Source organism: Crocuta crocuta, unplaced genomic scaffold (genome assembly GCF_008692635.1).
Source record: "Crocuta crocuta isolate KB4526 unplaced genomic scaffold, BGI_CrCroc_1.0 scaffold102, whole genome shotgun sequence".
Taxonomy (NCBI): domain Eukaryota; kingdom Metazoa; phylum Chordata; class Mammalia; order Carnivora; family Hyaenidae; genus Crocuta; species Crocuta crocuta.
The window spans coordinates 2445264-2466265 of record NW_027530019.1 but is presented as its reverse complement, the minus strand read 5'-3'; the positions used below and the strand labels follow the sequence as shown (position 1 = coordinate 2466265).

Genomic DNA, 21002 nt, shown 5'->3' with positions numbered 1-21002 from the left:
TAAGATCATGACCTGAGACGAAATCAAGAGTCGGATGCTTAACCCGCTGAGCCACCCAGGCGCCCCCATGTATGAATTACTTTAAATCAACTGCTAGAACAGGGAAAACTAATATAAGGTGGGGAAAATTTAGGAAAAGTAGTTGCCTCTGGGGGTAGGTAGAGCTTGGGAATGAGTGGGAAGGCTCTCATGACAATGTTCTGGAGGTAATGGTAACATTGAGAGGGTTTGAGTTACATGGGTGGTAAGCACTTTTCAAACATCACTGAACACAGACATGAGACTGGTATTTCATTGTCTGAAAAGTTTACACAAAGAGCCAAATAAATACGAAACTCTTAGCAATAGACATACTAAAATATTTAGAATGACACGTACTGAAATATGCAGTTTACTCTAAGATGTTTCAAAAAATAAGATGGTCCGAGGGCTGGAGAGAGGGATACAGAGAAGGACAGACATGTAATACAACAAATATGGTAAAACGTTCATGGTAGAATCTAGGTGGTAGGACAGATCCACTATAAAGCCCCTTCAACTTTACTGTATGCTTAAAATTTTCATATGCTGTTGGAGGAAATAAAGAAAAGCATAAAACAAGTTTCAGAATGCCAGTCCTAGACTAGGACAAAGTTGATTAAGGAGCACATGTGTATACCTATTAGTTAATACTAATTGCCTTTCTTAAGCAAAGAAAAATATATACTTCATTGGCTGGGGATCAAGCATGAGTCCCTAAGTCATACGGGTTGTTTTAATTCTTGACAGGTAGCTGAGAGAGAGCTATGGGTAAGATTTTAGACACAGACAGAGAAAATGGAAGAATGACCTCAGGGCAATGATACACACTTAGGTATACACATCTATGCAGGTAGGTGGATAGAAGCCTCATAAACAAACAGACACATCCACACACACTCCACACATACTTGTTGCCTTGGGCTACCATGTTCTACCTCAGTCTGCTATCAACAACATTTATGGCTAACCTCATAAAGCTGAACTCATTAATGGAACATCCCAATGTATCAAGAACAGGCCACGATAGAATTTTAGGTCCTAGATTTAGGGTCCTGGGAGATCTCCTGCTCCAGGTTGGTTGTTAAAGTTCTTTTTAAAGCCAAAGAAAGCTGACTTCAAGTGAAATGGTGGTGGCCTGCTCCGTGAAGCAGGTTAAAGTGGAGGCATTCTCAGGAGGATCCCAGCTGGGGGTTGCACCTGAGGTCCCTGAGATCCTGGTCATAGAAGCTGGGACTTCTGAGAAGTAATGTTAAGGTCACCAAAGCCAATCCAAGCCTTTTGTATTACTGACCCCAAAGAGGTTAGTAGCTCATCAAACACCACACAAAGTCTCAAAAGCTGGGACTCCATGATGCCAGGGCCTGCAAATCCTACTTTGAACTGCTTGTTAATTAAATGAGTCTGGTTCTGAAAATAATCTTGAACTCTCAACAGGCAACCATCTACTTGAGAGCGCACAGGCTGGTTCGTTTCAGCCCAAAGCAGGATTCCATGGTAGGCTGTATTCGGATACGTATGGAACCGAGCACTGGCTTCTCTTGAGGGATGTATACAAATGGCCTCGTCAGCCCCGACCCCCCCAGGCCACCCACACCTTCCAGGCTTGGTGCCTCTGCCAGCAGTGCTGCCTGTCACCTAGGGCCCTGCTGCAACCCAGCCTGGTAAGTAAACATGACAAAGTTTACCCAGTTACATGTCAGTTACACCCACTGGGTCCCTCCCTTCTCCCTCACATTCCTCGACCCACAAGGCAGTGCTTCAACAGTGAGGAAGAGCTCACTTTGCAGAATTTAGACAAACAAACGCATTCTGTGCAAACACCGTGACTAGCTCTCATGTGACCTCCCCGGTGTGACTCCTTCCTGTGGAGCAGGAGCCTCCGGACCCAGACTGCCTGCCAAGCCCTGGAGGGACAGGCCTGCAGCGGGGCCACAGAGCAGAGGTGCCAGCCTCCCACGCCCTTCCTGCAAATACCCTCCCACAGAGGGAAATCATGCTGTACCTCGATTTCCAAGCCAAGAGAGGCTCGACAATGAGGCAAAGACTTAGGAGCATCACCCTTAGGAAGTGATATGCCCTCAGGAACATCTGAATACCCCACCCTACATGCTCAGATGAGAGGAGAGGGCATCTTCTCATGTTGCCTGCCTATTTGACGGCATCAGCTGATGTCAGCCACAAAATGGGCTTGAAGACTTTACACGGAATAGGGAATGTCACACGTTTCTTTCCTAGCAGCTCCCAGGACTGTGAAGGAGTCTCTACTTCTTGGTCAGCCAGGTCAGGGCAGTGATGCTATGCTCCCTTCCCTGCCCCTCCCTCATCCCTCCAGGCCCTTCCCAGGCCCCCCAGCCTCCCCTCTGTTTCCCAGTGTCCTTCCCAGCCCCTCCTCTTGATAGGCTTTCTCTAGAGAGTGTCCTCCACTCCCACGGCTTCAGGGACTGCCCTGGCTGGCACCTGTGAATGTGACGTCTCCAGCTGCGATCTCTCCACAGGTCCAGACCACATTTCCAGTGGCCTCCCAGACATCAGCCCCTACATGTCCTCAAACACTCATAAATTCTAAGCTCTAATGACCAGTATGTCCCAAACCCACTCCTCCTCAGATCTCTTGTCCCTCAAATCAGAAACCTGGGACAGTGGTGGGCTCCCTTCCCTACCCTCACCCCCAACAACCAAATGAACATCAGGTGCTGGATGTGGCCCTGAATCAGAATTTCCATGGGTGGGGCCCAGCAAGATGGAACCTTTAAAATCCCTGCCCCCCGCCCCTTATGGATTTTGAGAATAGCGAGGCCTGGAAAACTGTCCTAGCCAGTTTTCTTCCTCAGGCTTCCTTCCCTCTTCAGTCTACCCACTGCCAGCTGCCACCCAATCCACTAGCAGTTTCTAGAACATGCCAAGCTCTTCCTTGGCTCTGTTCCCTCTACCCCTGGTGCACTCCCCCTCTCCTGGCCAGTGAGCAAACTAAGATTCAGCTCACATCTCCTCTCCTTGGTGGCACTTTCCCTGTCGTTTTCCACCCCAGGCGGGACTGGATGCTTCCTCTTTAGAGCTCTCCCTGTCCCTTCCCAGAGGGACACAGAGGTTTTTCGGGTAACTTCCCACCCCCCTTACCGGCATTTGAGCTTTAAGAGCCTTGTCTTTAATCCTGGAACCCAACACAGTAACTTCCCTATAGTTAGCATACCATAAACATCTGTTGAACAAAAATTCAAATTCCCAGTAGTTTAGTCGCACCAACTAAAGACAAAACTTGGTATTTTAGTCTTTATCTTTTTTTTTTTTAACTCTTTTGATGTACGCATATATATATGGGTATACAATGGATATATCTAATTTTCCAAAGTTATTAATGATACATAGAAGGCTAAAAGCTTCTTACACTGGCCAAATGGAAAGCCATTAAACTGAACTTTGACCTTATTTTAGACAGAGATCTTGAACTGCTAGTCAAGATACTTCTCACCATGCACATCTGGGTTCTAGCAGAACTTCCCTGCAGATGTCTTGTGAGTTCCTTATGCACAAGCAAGAGAAATACGTGACTGAAGTGTAACATAATTTGTGAATCTGTGGCTAAACCCAGTCATAATCTGAGTCCCAATTAATGAGCCAGAACAATTTAAGAAAGATGTCTAGAGGCATGCCATAGAGCTCTCTGACTTACTGCCCACTTACCACTTTGCCCAATATCTTAGATGAAAAAACCAAACACATGTGTATCAAATATACAACTATGAAGTGGACGGACTTGCACGCATCCTCCGTGTGAATGGGAAGAAGGTCAGCTCCCTTGAAGAGGAGGAAGATGATAAAGGTGGTTGAACCACAGTTGTGATAGTGGGAGGTGTTAAGAACAAAGGCTATTGGGGCACCTGGGTGGCCCAGTCAGTTAACTGTCTGACTCTGACTTCATCTCAGGTCGTAATCTCACAGTCCATGGGTTCCAGCCCCGTGTCCGGCTCTGTGCTGACAGCCTGGAGCCTGGAGCCTTCTTTGGATTCTGTGTCTTCCTCTCTCTCTCTCTGCCCCTCCCCCACTCATGCTCACTCACGTGCTCTCTCTCTCTCTCAAAAATAAATAAACATTAAAAAAATTTTTTTAAATAGGCTTTTAATCCAGTCTCCTCCTCCACTTCTGTGTAATCTTAGGCAACTTACTTAACCTGAGCCATTTGTAAAATTGGGATAACAACATCTACACATATCACTGCTTATTCAGATTAAATGAAAGATGGCATATAAAGTTCTGAGGATGGCATCTGGCACAGAAGAAGTGCTCCATGATTGCAAGATACAAGTAACCATCATCAACTTCTTCAGGGCCACAGCTCTTTCTGAAAGCAGAAAAACCTCATTCGTGCATGCATGCACACATCAAACGTTTCTTGAGCCCCCACTGTTCCCTGTTCTCTGGAAACTCTTGGTCAATGGGGGAGACAGTTAACGAGTGTTGACAAGTCAACATGCACGGTGCCTAGAGGAGCTGGCTGTAAATATTTCTCAGAAGAGACACTGCTCAAATTGAATTTGGAAGGTGAGGCACTGCTGGACAAAGCAGTTATTTCAAGCAGAGGGAGCCCTGCGAGCCAAGGAACATCGTGCTGAACCAGCAGCAGGAACGCACCAAGGGATGGCCGGAAATTTGCAGAGTGAGCTGAGGTAGGAGTGGGCAGGCAGTGGGGAGATGCAGAGGTGGGACCCTGTGGCTGGTCAATGAGTCTGAGAGTGACAGGAGTCTCCTGAGAGGCTCCAACAGTGAATGGCCAAACCGGTTTTTCTCAGCGAGATTTCAAATCATGGAACTGTTGGCTCAAATGCCCTCAACATTTCTGAGGCATGTTGCCAACGGCTTTTGAAAGAGACAGGTCATTTTACACTTGGTCCCGGCGGCTACTGCTACTCTCGCCATACTTCCTCCCAGGAGTCCCTTCTTTCTCAGAACCTCTCTTTCTGTGGCTCCCATGCCAGTTCTCCCAACTCCTCCTCCCTGTGAGGCCTCCATCTTGGGCCTCTGAATAGTTTTATTCCCCAGTGTCCTGCCTTGGCTCTCTTCTCTCCCTTGGCAAGGCTCTCACTCCCTGGGCTTCAACTACTACCTCCGGGCAGAAGACTCTTGGCCCAACCTCTCCACCAGCCTCTAACTGCCCAGGGCACTGGCCGCTGGGAACCCCTTCACCAACTCGACCGTTACAGGGACAAAGTCTGCCTCCTGACTTTCCTAAGATCTCCTCCTCCTGGTGTGCCTGTGTCAACGGCACCCCCTGCTCTCATCATCCAGACTCTGACCTCCACAGTTATCCTTGCCTCCTCCCTCTCCCCAGTCCAGTCTTATCATCACCTACCTCCACAGGCTCCCTGGATTCTGCCTCCTTTGGCCCTGTCCAAGAATGCAGCCCAAATTCTTTCCCAGACACTTAGGATGACCTGAAAATCCAGCTACCTGAGTCCCATGGTCACTGCTGGCGTACCCAGCTTCCTAAAACACAGCCCCTGATCCTATCTTCTCCCACTCAAAATCTTCCGCAGAGTATGAAGCCCCGATCTAACTCTTCGGCTGCCACGACCCTCTCCGTCTCACCTCTACCACCCAGCAGGCTCCTCCATGTCCTCAGGGCTTCAGTAGATTGAGTTATTTTACATTTCTCTTTCTCACTGATTTGAAAACTCCTTGAGAGGAAAGACTATCCTTTAAAAAATATCTTTCTAACCTCCCCCAAGCACAACGTTTTATATACAGAAAGTGCTAAATAAATGTTTTATGGGAGATAATATACCTGTCTTCAAGGCATAGGCAGGAGGGGAGATTAGACAGGGGAGAGGTACGTTAACAGCAGTGTATATAGTGAGTGAATGAGGTAGCTTGGAGATCGTGGGTGGGTGTGGTTGTCACACAGGGGTTCCAGAATGGACAGTCCACTCATTTACCCTGCTGCAGAGTCACTATTTGCCCCAGGGTGCAGAAAGGGGTTTTAAGTTATTTTAAAACACTGTGTGGCTAAGGTTGTGCAGAGAAGCAGTATTTCTGAAGCTTAAAAGGTGGCCAAGGGTCCCAGTCATAAACTTTGACTTAAGTCAATCCCATATGCTAGCATTCTAGGACAAATGGCTAGATCTCTGGACTTGGGAGGGTTGGGGGAAGTGGTAGGGAAGCAAAGGAGAGAGCTTAGATTTTATTTCAGTTTAAGAAAAAAAACTCCTTGACATGGGGCGCCTGGGTGGCTCAGGCAGTTAAACATCCAACTCTTGATTTCAGCTCAGGTCATGATTTCACAGTTCAGTGGCTTTGAGCCCCATGTGGGACTCTGTGCTGACAGAAGGGAGGCTGCTTGGGATTCTCCCTCCCCCTCCCCCACACCCCCTCTCTTTCTCAAAATACATAAATAAACTTAAAAAAAAAATGAAAGAACTTCTTAGCACAGCAAGCTGTCTAAAACCTAAACAGGCAGTTACACAAGCAGGGAGCTTTCCGCCTCTGGAATTGACAACATGGACTGACTGACCACCTGGAAGGGAAGAGACAGCCTCACAACAAAGGTGCCTACTTGGACACCAAATGGGTGGGTGGGAGTGGGCATCAAGGCTCCTCTGGCTCTGGGATTCTCAGTCTGTCCATCCAAGCTCTTCTCTAGGAAACTCTTGCATACCAGTTTTCCTACATTATGCTTGCTATATAGTTGCTATTTAAAAATATTTGTAGTGTAAGGCACTTGATGATAGGGAAGCTCACACTTGTGTATTTTTGTTTCTGGAATAAATGTTACCTAAAATAGGTTAATCATCAACAATTTTCTGTTCTCCAAAGTATCTTCCAAGAATCACTTTGTGCCAAAATTTTCTTTCACCTCCAGTAAGTTGAAGATGTCAGAAGCCCTGTCAGATACATGATGGCTGACATTCTCACTGACATTCTAGAAGAGTCGTGGTTCAAACAGTGCCATTTAGAAGTCTAGTTAGTGGAAACGTGTTGGAGGGCACAATGGCATTTGGATGGTTTGTACTTGTGTTGCTAATTCAGTAAAGTAGAAGAAAAAAGTGTGCTTAAACCACTGTGAAACAATTATTTACAACTATCGCTTATATCTACAGCAAGGCGTCTTTTTAAATATAAAGCAAGGGCATGTGTTAGGGGAAATTGACATTTTCTAGTCTCATCCATTTGATTAGCGGGAACCATAGATTTTACTCCACTGGGGTGTGAGCGGTCTGACTTTATGGCTATTCAAATGTTTGGGTGTGTGGTTTTTTTTTCAACAGGGCCAACACTCTCAAATTGTTGTTTACCCAGACAATTAGCCAAACTCATCTCAGAAGGTTTTGGGTGTCAGAACACTGTGGAGTCCCTGGCCCTGGGGAAGAGGTAGTTTCAGAGGAATTCTCTAGAGTGACTTCCAGAATCAGGGTGTATGTGAAAGGTGCTTTATAAATTGTAAAGCAACTTACAAGTGTTAGGTGAAGACCCTATGATCCCTGGATTCACAGAAGCCCTCAACGTCTAGCACCGGTGAAGCTTGCCCCACATGCGCAGGCAGCTGGAGCTTCAGACATCAGATGGACTTAAATGCACGTGCAGGCATTTCTGAAGACCCAAGAATTCTAGAATGCATCCTGAATACTGCGGTCCTAAGCTTCTTGTTCACGGGCACTCTGAGGAGCGCCAGGAGAATTACGGATACTAGTATTTGCCCATTACTGAGTCTTCTATGTCCCCGTGGGCAACTCTGACTCCACCTGTGGCTCAGGAAGAGCGGGGCGAGAGGCGCGGGACGTGGGGACGGACGCGCGATCCCGGGGCACCGAGAAGATTCGGCCAGGGAAGGCAGCCCCTCGCACCCGGTCTTCCTGTCCCGAGGGGACCCAGGCTCCCGGGGGGCGGGGGCGCTTCCCTCGCAGACTAGGGCCGGAGCCCTCTGGTGTCCCGATCCCCAGGCCCTCCGCGTCAACTCCCTGCGGCGAGCGCGCCAGGTGACAGGTGTGGCCTGGGCGCCAGGTACAGTCAGCATTAGCGCCGTTGCCATCTTCCCTCCCGCGCACCCGCCCTTCGGTACCTGCGTGTACAGCGCGGCCACCGCCATGGGCGAGAGAGGCCCGAGCAGCTGGAGGGCCGCGAAGGTGCGAGGCTCCGGGACTGGGTGCGCGGCTCCAAGGCCCGGGCAGGTAACTGTCTGCGCGGCCGGGTCGCAAATCAGCGCGGGGCCACCTTGCGGGGTAAGGTTTCCCGCGACGACTGCCTTCCCGGGGGCCAGCGGCCTCGGGAGGAGAGAGGTCGCGGATTGGTCCTTCGGCGCAGCCTGGCGGGTCCGTGCGGCGATTGGCTGGGGCGGGGGCTGCGGGCAGGGCTCGAGCCTCCTCGCGGCCAGTACTCGGCGGTCAAGTGGGTCCACCTGGCGGGGGTGCCGAGCCGTCCGCCCAGGATTCGCTGGCTCTTGGAGGCAGGAAACAGGTGTGTTCCGAGGCGCTCCCGTCCAAGTTTTAGTTTCTTTAGTTTCCTTAGTTCTCAGCGTGTTTACTGGAAAGAGCAGCGGATATGACCATTGCCATAGAAAAGTCCAAGGAAACTTGTAAGACCGTTCAGCCCGGTGACCATATTCAAAACCAAGTATAAAATGAATAATTTTCCTTTATGTGAGCAATAATCATTTAGAAAATACGATAGAAAGATGGAAAATAAGATATTTACGACATCAATGAATATATAAAGTGTCCAGAGATTACACTAACAGAAATGCGCTTGGCCTTTGTGGAGAAAAATGTTTAAATTTCTCTTCCAGGACATAAAAGAAGGCCTGAATAAATTGGGGCGGAGGGCGGGGGACAGGGGAAGATGCCATTTTCATGGATGGGAATATTTAATACTATATAGGTGTCAATTCTACCCAGATTAATAATGTAATGTATAAGCCTATTGTAATTGAAATAAAAATCCTAGCAGAACTTTTGAAAAATTGTACAATTATTCTATATCTTATATGAAGTAAAATTCAGGTATAACAAGACAATCTTCAAAACAAGGACCAAAGAAGTGAGATTTGCCCCACCACGTATTAAGGGATATCACAAAGCCAACATTAAAACAGTGTGATGCTGGCATGGGAATGAATAAATGAATAATGGAACGGAATGGAGTCCATCAATAGGGTCCCATATTATATTGTGGCCTTAAGGATCAGAGTGGGAAAGAAAAGAGTATTTATTTATTTATTTATTTTTCCTTTTTTTATTTTTATTTTTTAATTTTTATTTATTTTTTTTTTACAAATAGTTGATTGTCAAATTAGTTTCCACATAACACCCAGTGCTCATCCCCACAAGTGTCCTCCTCCATGCCCATCCCCCCCTCCCCCCACATCCATCAGTCCTCAGTTTTTGTCAGCATTCAAGAGTCTCTCATGGTTTGCCTCTCTCCCTTTCCCCCACCATTTCCGCCCTTCTTCTCCCCCTTGTTCCTCCGTCAAGTTCCTCCTAATCCTCCTATACGTGCAAACATATGATATTTGTCCTTCTCTGCCTGACTTATTTCGCTCAGCATAACACCCTCAAGGTCCATCCATGTTGCTACACATGGCCAGATTTCATTGTTTCTCATTGCCATGTAGTATTCCATGGTATAGATAAACCACATCTTTTTGATCCATTCGTCCGATGATGGACACTTAGGCTAAGAAAAGAGTATTTAATAGATGGGCCCATCTGAGCCACCCAGGCGCCCCAGGAAAGAATGTCTTAATATACAATCATAGAAAGAAAAAGTGATGAATTTGAGGTAACCAAAAGGAAAGATTTCTTTTCAGTGAAAAACACCATTCAAAAAGAAAGGCAACAGACTGGGAAATAAACTTGGCAACTTAACAACCAACAAATGATTAATATGTATAATATTCATCTAAAATAGACAAGAAACTACTGTAAATTGGTTTTAAAAAGATAGTTAAGTCCAATTTTTAAAATTTACAAAAGAAAATAATAGGCAGTTTGTACGTGGGAACACTCAAATGGCTGGTTAGCACATAAAGAGATGTCAACTTTATTAGTAACCAGAGAAATGCAGATGAAAACAAAGAGATAATACTTTATACTTACTGGATTGGCAAAAATATTTGGTTTGAAAAACATCAAGTAGGATGTGAGAAAATAACTTTTTGCTCACACTACTGATGGGAGCTATACGAATATACCATTTAAGAGAGCAATTTGAGAATATTTATTAAAAATAGGTTTGGGCATGGAGCGCTTGGGTGGCTCAGTTGATTGGGCATCCAACTTCAGCTCAGGTCATGATCTCAGTTTTGGGTTCGAGCCCTGTGTCAGGCTGTGTGCTGACAGCTCAGAGCCTGGAACCTGCTTCAGATTCTGTGTCTCCCTCTCTCTCTGCCCCTCTCCAGCTCTCTCTCAAAAATAAACAAACATTAAAAAGTTATAAAAATAAAAAATAGGTTTAGGCAGATAAATTATCACATAAACATAAAAAAGTTAAGTAGATTTTCATCACAACACAGTTATATATCAAAGGAGCTATTCATCAATATCCATCAATAAGAGAATGAATAAATAGTATATACATATGGTATAACACTCTATAGCTGCTAGCAAGAATGGATGTGACCTACTTATATTGACTCAGAGAGATGTAAAAAGCCATGTTGAATGGATGTACAGCACAAGTCTTTATATATATTTTAAAACTAGCAAAAACTACAATAATATATTGTTCATGGATAAAAGTATATGTAAATGAAAGTATGGATGATAAATTACAATTACAGAGTCACTAAATATGTGAGAGTGAATATCTGTGAAGTTGAAGGAAATGAGGTTGAGAATAAAGAAAAAAGAGGAACCTGGGGCACCTGAGTAGTTCAGTCAATTAAGCGACCAATTTTGGCGTTGTTTGTGATCTAGTGGTTCGTGAGTTCAAGCCCCAAATTGGGTTCCACACTGGCAGCAGAGCCTGGTTGGGATTCTCTCTCTGCCCCTTTCCCACTTGCGTGCGTGTAGTCTCTCTCTCTCTCTCAAAATAAATGAATAAACTTAAAAAGGAAAAAAGAGGAACCAACAAAATTTTAAAGACCCTGGCACAGACCAACGGTGGTAGGTGCCACAAAAACGGTGGTAGGACTATGATGAATTCAGTGTTGTACCTCTTGTCCAAAATAATAACATAAAGAAGAAAAGGCATAATGTGGGTAGGAACAGTTACCTGGTTGCTCAGCGTTAAGACGGGTCTAGAGGTCTAACTGCTTCTTTTCTTTAAATAAAAATTTTTATTTAAGATTTTTATTTATTTTTTATTAAGTAATCTCTATCCCCAACGTGGGGCTTGAACCCCCAAACCAAGATCGAGTCATATGCTCTACCGACTGAGCCAGCCAGGAGCCCTTTTAAATAAAAGTTTTTTTTGAATAAAATAACAAAGTATGCAAATAATAAGTGTATAGCTTACTATATTCTTACACACAGAACATATCAACACATCCAAGTAACCACCACCCAGATCCAGATATAGAACATTTCTAACATCCCCAAACCTCTGATGTCCCTTTCAGTTACCCCTTGATGGTAACCACTGTTATGACTTCTATCACCATAAGTTAGTTTTACCTATTTTGGATGTTTTTTTATAAATGAAATAATTTATGTAACATCTTTGCATTTGGCTTTTTACATGACATGTAACAATGCTGCTGTACATAGCTAACGTTTGCTACTTTTTGTTCCTATATAGTATTCCATTATATAAATATTCTATTGTTTATTCATTCTCCTATTGATAAATATCTGGGTTATTTCACTTTGTGGCTATTATGAATAACACTGCTATAAACATTTTTACATAGGTCTTTCAATGCACAAATATATGCATCCTGTTTGATATATAAAAGGAGTGCTTGCTTTGGCAACACATATATTAAAATTGATATATAAAAGGAGAACTGCTGAATCATTAGGTATTCAATGCTTAATATCGTTAGTAAATGGTTTTTTTAAATATATATTTATAAGGACTTTTTTGTTTTTGTTTTTTATTTTTAAGTAATCTCTACACCCAATGTGGAGCTTGAACTTGCAATCCCAAGATCAAGAGGCACATGCTCTACTGACTGAGCTGACCCCTAGATACTGTTACTTTTAAAAAATTGCCTCAATTTTCTTTTTTTTTTTTTTTTTTTGGAATGTTTGAGAAAGAGTGAGCACGTGAACACACAAGGTAGGGGCAGAGAGGGGGAGAGGGAAGACCTTATGCAGGCTCTGCACTGAGAGCACGGAGCCCGATGTGGGGCTTGAACTCAGGAACCTCGAGATCAGCACCTGGGTCAAAGTCGGTTGCTTAACAGACTGAGCCATCCAAACACCTGGCATCAACTTATTTCTATAAACAATGTATGAGTTTCAGTTGCTTTATATCTTCATCACATTTGGTATTGTCAGGTTTTTAACTTCTCAGAGGAGTATGTTGTAATATCCCTCACATCTCTGCCCTGTGAAAGAAGTGCTTAATCCATTCACATTTAATGTGATTGTTGATATGGTTGGAATTATGACTGTCATTTTGTTTTCTGTATGGCTCGTGTCTTTTTTGTTCCTGGTTCTCCTTATGTTTTGGTGATGGTGGGGTTTTTGGTTTTGGTTTTGCTTTTTTGTGTGTGTGCATCATTTTAATTCCCACCTTGAAAATAACAGTATTTCTTGAATTAATTTTTTTAATGGTTCCTCTTGGGATGGAAACATACATCTAAATTCATCACAGATACTTCAGGTTAATACTGTGTTACTTTTCTATGGCTGCTGTAACAAAGTACCGCAGATGGGGTAACAACAGAAATGTATTCCCTCACAGTTGTGAAATCACTAGCATTATTGCTAGGTAAGGGATTTTACTGCACTCCATTCCAAATCCGGTGAGCCCCTCTCAAGGAAAAGCTGCTGGTTTTCATAGCTTGCCTGACTCTGGGAGAAGTACCATGCTACCGGACCTGGGTGAGGGGAGGGTGATGGGAGCAGCCCCAGGTAAGATTGTCAGACAAATGCTGTTCTTACTCAGATGTCAGTAGCTTTTAACAAATAAACACCACTAATTTGTTGTATGCTGTTGGTCAATGCTGTTTAGGAGCCCTGAAATTGTTTTTGACACTTTTGTCCATTGTTGTTGCTGCTTTTTTTGAGGAGAGAATTTGCTGAGCCTCTCAGTCTGCCATACCAGAAGTCAAAAGTCTACTTAAAAATGTTTTCATTAAGATATAATTTTGGGGGCGCCTGGGTGGCTCAGTCAGTTAAGCATCTGACTTCGGCTCAGGTCATGATTCCATGGTTTGTGGGTTCGAGCCCCACATCGGGGTCTGTGCTGACAGCCAGTTCAGAGCCTGGAGCCTGTTTCAGATTCTGTGTCTCCCTCTCTCTCTGACCCTCCGCTGTTCATGGTCTCTCTCTCTCAGAAATAAAACTTAAGGGGCGCCTGGGTGGCTTAGTTGGTTAAGCGTCTGACTTTCGCATAGGTCATGATCTCGCGGTTCGTGGGTTCGAGCCCCACGTCGGGCTCTGTGCTGACTGCCAGCTCAGAGCCTGGAGCCTGTTTCAGTCTGTGACTCCCTCTCTCTCTGACCCTCCCCTGCTCACGCTGTCTCTCTCTCTGTCTCCTAGAAATAAAACATTTAAAAAATAAAAATAAAAATAAATTTTTTTAAAGATATAATTTCTATACCATACACTTCATCCATTTAAAGTATACAATTCAGTGGTTTTTAGTAGGTTCACAGATTACACTATCACCACAGTTAATTTTAAGCTTCATCATCGCAGTGCTGGGGTGGCTCAGTTGGTTGAGCATCTGACTTTGGCTCAGGTCATGATCTCACTGTTTGTGGGGTTGAGCCCCACACTGGGCTTTGTGCTGGAAGTGTGGAGTCTGATTTGGATTCTCTTTCCTTCTCTCTGTCCCTCCCCTGCTCATGCTTTCTCTCAAAAATAAATAAACATTAAAAAAAAATCAAAAAAAGTTTCATCATCTCAAAAAGAAATTCCATGCCCCTCAGTTACTACTCCGTCCCCTTGATTCCCCCTTGACCCAACTCCTCCCAGCCCTAAGTAACCACTAATCTACTGTATGTCATCTCTCTTTTAATTGGTCAGCCTGGCTAGAGGCTTATCAATTTTATTGATCTTTTAAAGGAACCAGCTTTTGGCTTCATTGATTTTCTATCCTCAATGTCTTTGATTTCTGATGATTTATATTATTTCTTTTCTTCTGCTTACTTTGAATTTAGTTTTGTTCTTTTTAAGCTTCCTAAAGTAGAAGCTTTAATGGTTGATTATGGGTATTTCTTCTTTTCTAATGCATGCATCAATGCTATAAATTTCCCGTTAAGCACTGCTTTCATTGCACTGGACAAATTTTGATGCTATATTTTCATTTTCATTTAGTTCAAATATTTTTAAAATTCTCTGGAGATTTGATCCATATGTTAGAGGTGTGTTGTTTAATCTTCAAGTATTTAGGGATTTTCCAGCTATTTTTCCATCATTGATACCTGGTTTAATTCCAGTATCATCTGAATGCAGACATTATATGATTTCTATCCTCTTAAATATTAAAGATGTGTTTTACAGCCCAGAATGTTCTCTACATTGGTGTGTGTCTCATGTTCCATGTGCTGTGAGTTTATTTATAAGACACTAACAAAAATTCTTTATTTCCATATCTTTATTTGAACAATGTTCTATAAGAGCTAGGAGAATACAGCATTAATGACGCACATTTACTAAGGACAACATTAGACAACTACAAATTTAGAGCGTAAATGTCAGTCTGATATTGTTTTGGTTTTCATCTTAGCACTAGGTGGTATCTACTGAAAACCCTTGTTTCAAAGGCTTTTGTTGATATGAAGAGAATTATTATTTTTTAAAATTCCATATGAGATATGCTGGGATGGTTTCAGTTTAAAACCAGAGGTGGTTGATAGTGCCTTTCACTTCTCAGTATTTCTGCTTCCTTTCTAATGGATGAGTATTTTACCTAAGAACTTTTCAAAGATAAACCATATCATGTTTTTCTACGTAGATCAAAATAGAATTCCTTTTCCAGACCCAACAGGGAAAAATATTTGAAAAACTGCAACGTTCAATTTCATTGTAGTTAAAAGGCAAATCCACTTCACAGTTAATTAGTAATTAAAGTTAATAATTAAAATACAATATGTTAAATGTCATGAGCTCATTCTGGTGTAACACTGTTAGAGCAATTTAAATTTTTCCAAGGACACAAAAAAGTGAACATTACTCCAAGAGTCCACAAAAATACATAACTAGGAATCATAAATTACAACATACATATCCACATTTAAAGGAAAAATTCACCATTTGTTGGAAAATATTAAATGACTCAGATGATTTAGAAAGCCTGAAGTATAGGCTAAAGTTTTATAACATGTGGTAACAATAATGTATTTGAAACTATTGACTGAAAAATGCATGAAAATGTACTGACCTACCAAGCATTAAATTATACATACCAGTGTCCACTCCAGAAACATTTTTCTTTCAAATATTTCAAGCTATATCACAATACTAAGGAAATGTTAATCGTTTTCAGTCATTTTAGGAAGCTAATAGACACTAAGTTAAGCTAATGAACATTTTCGCTAGACCAAATTATAAAATTAAAAAATGTATAAAATGCATTTTGACAGGTATCTTACAGATTACTTTTTGGTTCCGGATCTATTGAGAAATCTACTGTAACTCCAGGTTGATTTAATTTAGGGTAATATGATGGATTAGAACTTATAGCACTCTTCCCTATTTTCATTCCAAATTTTATGTATAGTACAGGGTTCTTAAAAATTTTTTTAAAGAATGTCCACGGAAGGTTTTACAGTTGTACCCTTTACCTGTATTAAGAAAAGATTAGGAGAAAACAAGCACTTTAAGCATTACCAAGAAGTGAAGTGATCTATTTCTTCCATATGTTCATTCGCTTACTTGTGACTCCAAGCCCCCCAAACTCAGGAACACTGTCTCAGCTCACATTCACTGGCTCTAAGACTGGTGTTGCCTGAGCTTCAATACCTGTTTGGAAATAACAGAAAAGAAAAGGAAGGCGAAGTAACAAGAGGGGAGTCATGCAGGAAGGGAAGAAAGGAATTAGCGGTTGGAGGCCACTCCCAACCAAAACCCTCACAAAACCTTGAGAAACAGGGCAAGATATCCTCTCCAGGTAAGTCAGTCCCCTACAGAGGAAAAGTTCCAGAGAACTTAAGGCAGCTCTCAGAGGGAAGGGAGCAGGGGTTAAGGCGGTCCTCAAAGCACAGCCTGAGAAGAAATTACAACGCACTTATCCATGAACGGAGGCCACAGCAATACATACAGCCTCTCTGACACGCATGCACATTGCACACCTCCTAGCTCCAAAGTAAACACTGGTGGCATGCACACACTGAAATGTTCAAACACACTCATGTGGATACAGCTTGCCCACAGACAGGCTCAGAAGGTACCCAGGGGCTTGACTGCCGGCTGCACAGCTCACCTGGTGGCTCTAATGCTGGCTCTGAGGAGTGTGTATGGAGAGTGACCTTAACATTTGGGAGGCTTTCACTACATCCAGTCAGTCTGAGACAGCCTGCCACTAATTAAAGCACAGAGTGTTGCATCCTTCAAGGGAGCTCAGACTCATTACAAAAATCAAACCTAGTTAGAGCAGGTGACTGACAAAAAGAAAGCCACCAGGCTCTGGGCACTTCAATTTGTGAGCACAGACAACCTGGTCCTTGGCGCTTGCTCAGTTCCCATATGCCAGTTGCCAATTTTGAAAAGAAAAAAAAAGGGCACCTCTTGCCAACCCAGGGTACCCCATGGGTACCAGGAGAAACCAAATGTCACCTCGAGACCTTCTAGCTTCCTGCGCCAGCCCCCCCCCCCCACCGACACTGCTGCATGAAGGAAAGCAGCATGGAGGGAGGGTTGTGTGACCTCAGCAAGTCACTGACCTTCTCTGTCCTGTAGTAGCTACCCTTTCTGCCTTCCGGTGCTGTTGTGAGGACACAATGAGGTAATGGAGGAAGTGTGCTGAAGAAAAGCATAGCCAGATACAAGGTCCTGTTCTGTACTACTTTCAGCAGGAGATTTGAGGGTTACACACTAATTTTTGCCTTCTATTTTATCCTAAACAATTGAAGTTACCCAGAGGATCCTTGATTATGCCTCCTGGAGAACTCTACATTCTAGTGTGTGTGTGTGTGTGTGTGTGTGTGTGTGTGTGTGTGTGTGTGTGTGTGTGAGAGAGAGAGAGAGAGAGAGACAGATGGGGTGGGGGGAAGGGCAGGCAGGTGCATAAATATGTGAGCATTTCTCAGGATATGACAGGTGCCCCTTGACCTAGGGTTACCAGGACAGTAATTTTTTAAAACAATCATTACACTGAAAATCCCAATATTTTCATAGTTTCCCTCTCATGTTATTAAAAGATCTGATCTGTATTACACATAATTGCTCATCCAGAAAGAGCCAACTCCCAATTATCCACTGAAACAAAGGGAATAAAACAAATCATACAAATTGACCAGAATTCTCAAATTTCCTTTTTGGTGGGCTTTGGAATATATCTTTTTATACTTCTGCAGTCAACAAAAGAAGTGTCAGGTACATGGAGACTTCTCAAAACTTGCAAAGGAATCAATTTATGGATCTTACTTCTCCCTTTCTTTATAGTAATGCTCAGGTCAGGCAGACCAAGACCTTAAGCCAAGAAAAGCTACAAGGGAAACTGCTCCTAATTTTTCTTGCATTCCAAGGTATGAGCTGAGTCGGTATGTAAGGTGAGTGGGGAGACTACTGAGAAGGGGTTATGAAGATAGAACTGTGTTCTTTCAAGATCTTTCTGTGAATCCCTACTGTGTGTCACAGGGGAATTATGAAAAAGCAAATTAGTGATCTAATTTGGGGGGTCTGAGGACTGACTCTATCTACGGCCTTCAACACAGTCAGAGCAGCTGAGCAGACAGGCGAGTGGTCTATGGTCCAGCTGATGGAAGGGAAAGAGTGAACAATGGAATGCGCGGTTGGAAGGCTGGGGAAAGTATGTTTGAAGTTGGGTGGGGAAATGTGGTTGGACAGAGGGTGGGCTGTCCTATGAGGGGCTCAAGGAAACCCCTAATAAACAGATTACTGTTGCATCCTCAAGAAAGTAGCACACAGAGTCATTTACCAGGTCTTGGGGTTCCCTGGTTGTAAGGTTGTAGCCTCATTATAACTAAAGACCTTTATGTCACTAAGAGAAGTTGATTCAGATCCCCATCTGGGGTTCTTGGTAGGCCTTGTAGGAAGCTGGAGCCTGGAGAGTAGAGTCCTTGTGTGGCCATCACTAAACAGGAGAGATTCTGGCCCAGATGTGGAACAGAGGCTCCAGCACTTTCCAGCACAAAGGCAGGAGACAAGAGAGACGTTTCAGTATACGAGCTGTCTGGGGTCAGATAAAGGGCTGCAACAGCAGCAGGAGCGTGCTCTTGAAGACCTGACAAGATTCAGGGTATGCACGGGACATGTTATACAGGGACTAAGTTGGGGAAGGGCCCGGGAGGATTTCCAGGCCCTGGAAATTTACAAGCCCAGGAGGTGGACAGCCTGCATCACTGTTACATTTTTTAGTGTCTCCCCTATGCAATGACTCAGTACTCTGGCACATCCAGTACTAACCAAGACGTTGTAAGAGTTCGTTGTTCACTGAAAGCCACATTGACAGTTGGGGAAAACTAAGAGAACCTGATTGGATCGGTAGTATTTTTAGTTGGTTTTGCAAATAAATAAATGTATCCAAACTGAATATGGCAGTACGTGATTGAATAAAAATTACTGAAACTAATTCACTTTCTAAAAGCATATATGTAAATCATGTACATTTAAGAAAGGTTATAGCTATGCCAATTTGTGGTTTTACATTTTCTAAATCCCCCAGAATTAACAGGCACCAAACAGTGATCTTTCAGTTTAGAGGGTGAACTCACTGGGTAACTGCATCTAGTTTCTCTAGGATCCAAGTGCCAAAAGGAGAGGATTTTACACGTGGAAGGGTCCAGTTCTCTTACTATCTAAATGAGGAATGTGAGGCCCAAATAAGTTAACAGACAGTATTTATCTTTTAATAACAATTTTTATCACTGATTTGAAACTATTTGACTTCCATTAATATTGCACATGTTTTAGTAAGATGTCATTTTTCATAGACCATCTAACAGTTAAGTTATATAAATCTATGATTGTAATTCAGAACCAGAGTTTCTAATGAAAACTAAGACCTTGCTTTTGCACAACCTGAAAGATTTACTGTACAGGATGTCCAGGAAAAATTGAGAATATGTCTAATTAGAATTTCAGAATGAAACTTACAGGATCTGGCTCTTACTGAAACAAATCCTCTAAAATTCAGCAGTCTTCTTATGTTTCTTATATAAGTCTTAAAGTATTTCTAGTATGATGCTCTTTAAAGTATCTAGTGGTACTGAGAACATTTATAGAAGTTGCAAAGCCTAAAAAAATGGAATCATAGTATTATATACCTTCTTGTGCCTAATTTACAGGATAATCAAGGATTCAAGACCTGAATCATGACTGCTGACAATCTTCTCTAGATAGTGACTGAGATTAATTCTTAATAAATTAAGAAGAAGAAAGAAAACCTGGCAGGGTGGAAAATATGCAGTGCAGGAATCTGATCTGGGGATTAAAAATAAATCATTTCACAGAACACTGTACCCTGATGTGATATCCACCCAGGGAAAATAATTGAGCACATCAATGTAATACATTCTGAATAAATAACGACATCAATAATAGTCACTTTCTCTAATCCTATCCCTAAATGTCAAACATTTTGTCATATTACTACATGACTTCCCAGTGTCCACTACTCGTGCAGGGGAATCTGTATATATTTGCACATAATCCAGTTAAAATGATCTGATTGAATTGTAAACAGAGTTAATAAAAGAGAAGCTTACTGTTGTAGTGCCTAGTAAGAATATTGCCTACATATTAAAGTATACAGTATGTAGCAGCAATGTAAAATGCTCAGTAAACTAGAGTACAAATGGACTTCTATGCTATATGGTAAACCAACATTCTCTTAATATCTCTATATCAGAGTGACACATATAAGGAAGTTACTTGACCAATTACTTTACATATTGCCAGTTTATTTCTTTGATCCAGTTTGACAACATCAACATAACTGATTCCTGAACTGATATTATATGTACTCAATGGCAATTTTTCTTTCAATTCTTCTGGTTTGCACAGAGGAGGTTCTTTGTTGGTACCTTCCTAACAACAGCACATTGCTGGAATTTACATTTTTACCATACCATTAGGATGCAGGGCTAAGGATTTAAAATAAATGCTGGCAGCTGGAGATACTTCTTCCCCTTCCTTCTGTCATTTACCTGCATGTAACTCAGGATACCTAACTGATCAAGGGTGAGTGTTGCATTAATTAAAGGTAACACAGTACAAAGAAGGCTATCTTCCTTTCCAAGGTGATGAAAGTATTTAGGGAGATTTCCAGTTAATAACCTCTTATTTGAGGTACTTTCTCTTGAGAAGCATATTTTCAGTAGCTCACTGGAAATAATGGGTTCTTATTTCAGGCAAGAAATTTACTGTCACTGTTTGCCTTGACATCACATCACTTTCAGACCCGTGATATGAATCCCAGGCCCAGGCTGGCTGGAATTTGGATGGTTTCTAGTGCGAGGGAGGATGGGTTAAAAGGAAAGGTGACAGGAAAGATGTGTTTAGCATCCATGAGCAGCTGAGGAGAGTCTTTCCTGTCTCGTAAACGCATCTGAGATTAAAAAACAAAAAACAAAGCATTAGTTCTTTGAATCTACAAAGATTTTTTTTCCACCAAAAATCTACCAAAAAGTCTTCAACTAATAAAGAATGCTTATATTTGTTTTAAAATCACTGCATTTTTCTAATAAGCGGTTACCA

General features: G+C 42.6%; 2 protein-coding genes across 2 annotated transcripts in view; both read right to left on the bottom strand.

Moving 5' to 3' along the window:
- Positions 1-8263, bottom strand: part of MYO5C (myosin VC) — a 104610-nt gene extending 96347 nt beyond the window's left edge. Inside the window, exon 1 of the mRNA XM_077764387.1 lies at positions 8072-8263. Within this exon, the coding sequence (XP_077620513.1) occupies positions 8072-8098 (27 nt within the window). The 5' untranslated portion in view covers positions 8099-8263. The remainder of the gene's footprint in view (positions 1-8071) is intronic.
- A 6437-nt stretch (positions 8264-14700) lies between these two features.
- MYO5A (myosin VA) overlaps positions 14701-21002 on the bottom strand; it is a 164523-nt gene continuing 158221 nt past the window's right edge. The window contains exon 42 of the mRNA XM_077764363.1: positions 14701-20853. Coding sequence (XP_077620489.1) covers positions 20701-20853 — 153 coding nt within the window. The 3' untranslated portion in view covers positions 14701-20700. The remainder of the gene's footprint in view (positions 20854-21002) is intronic.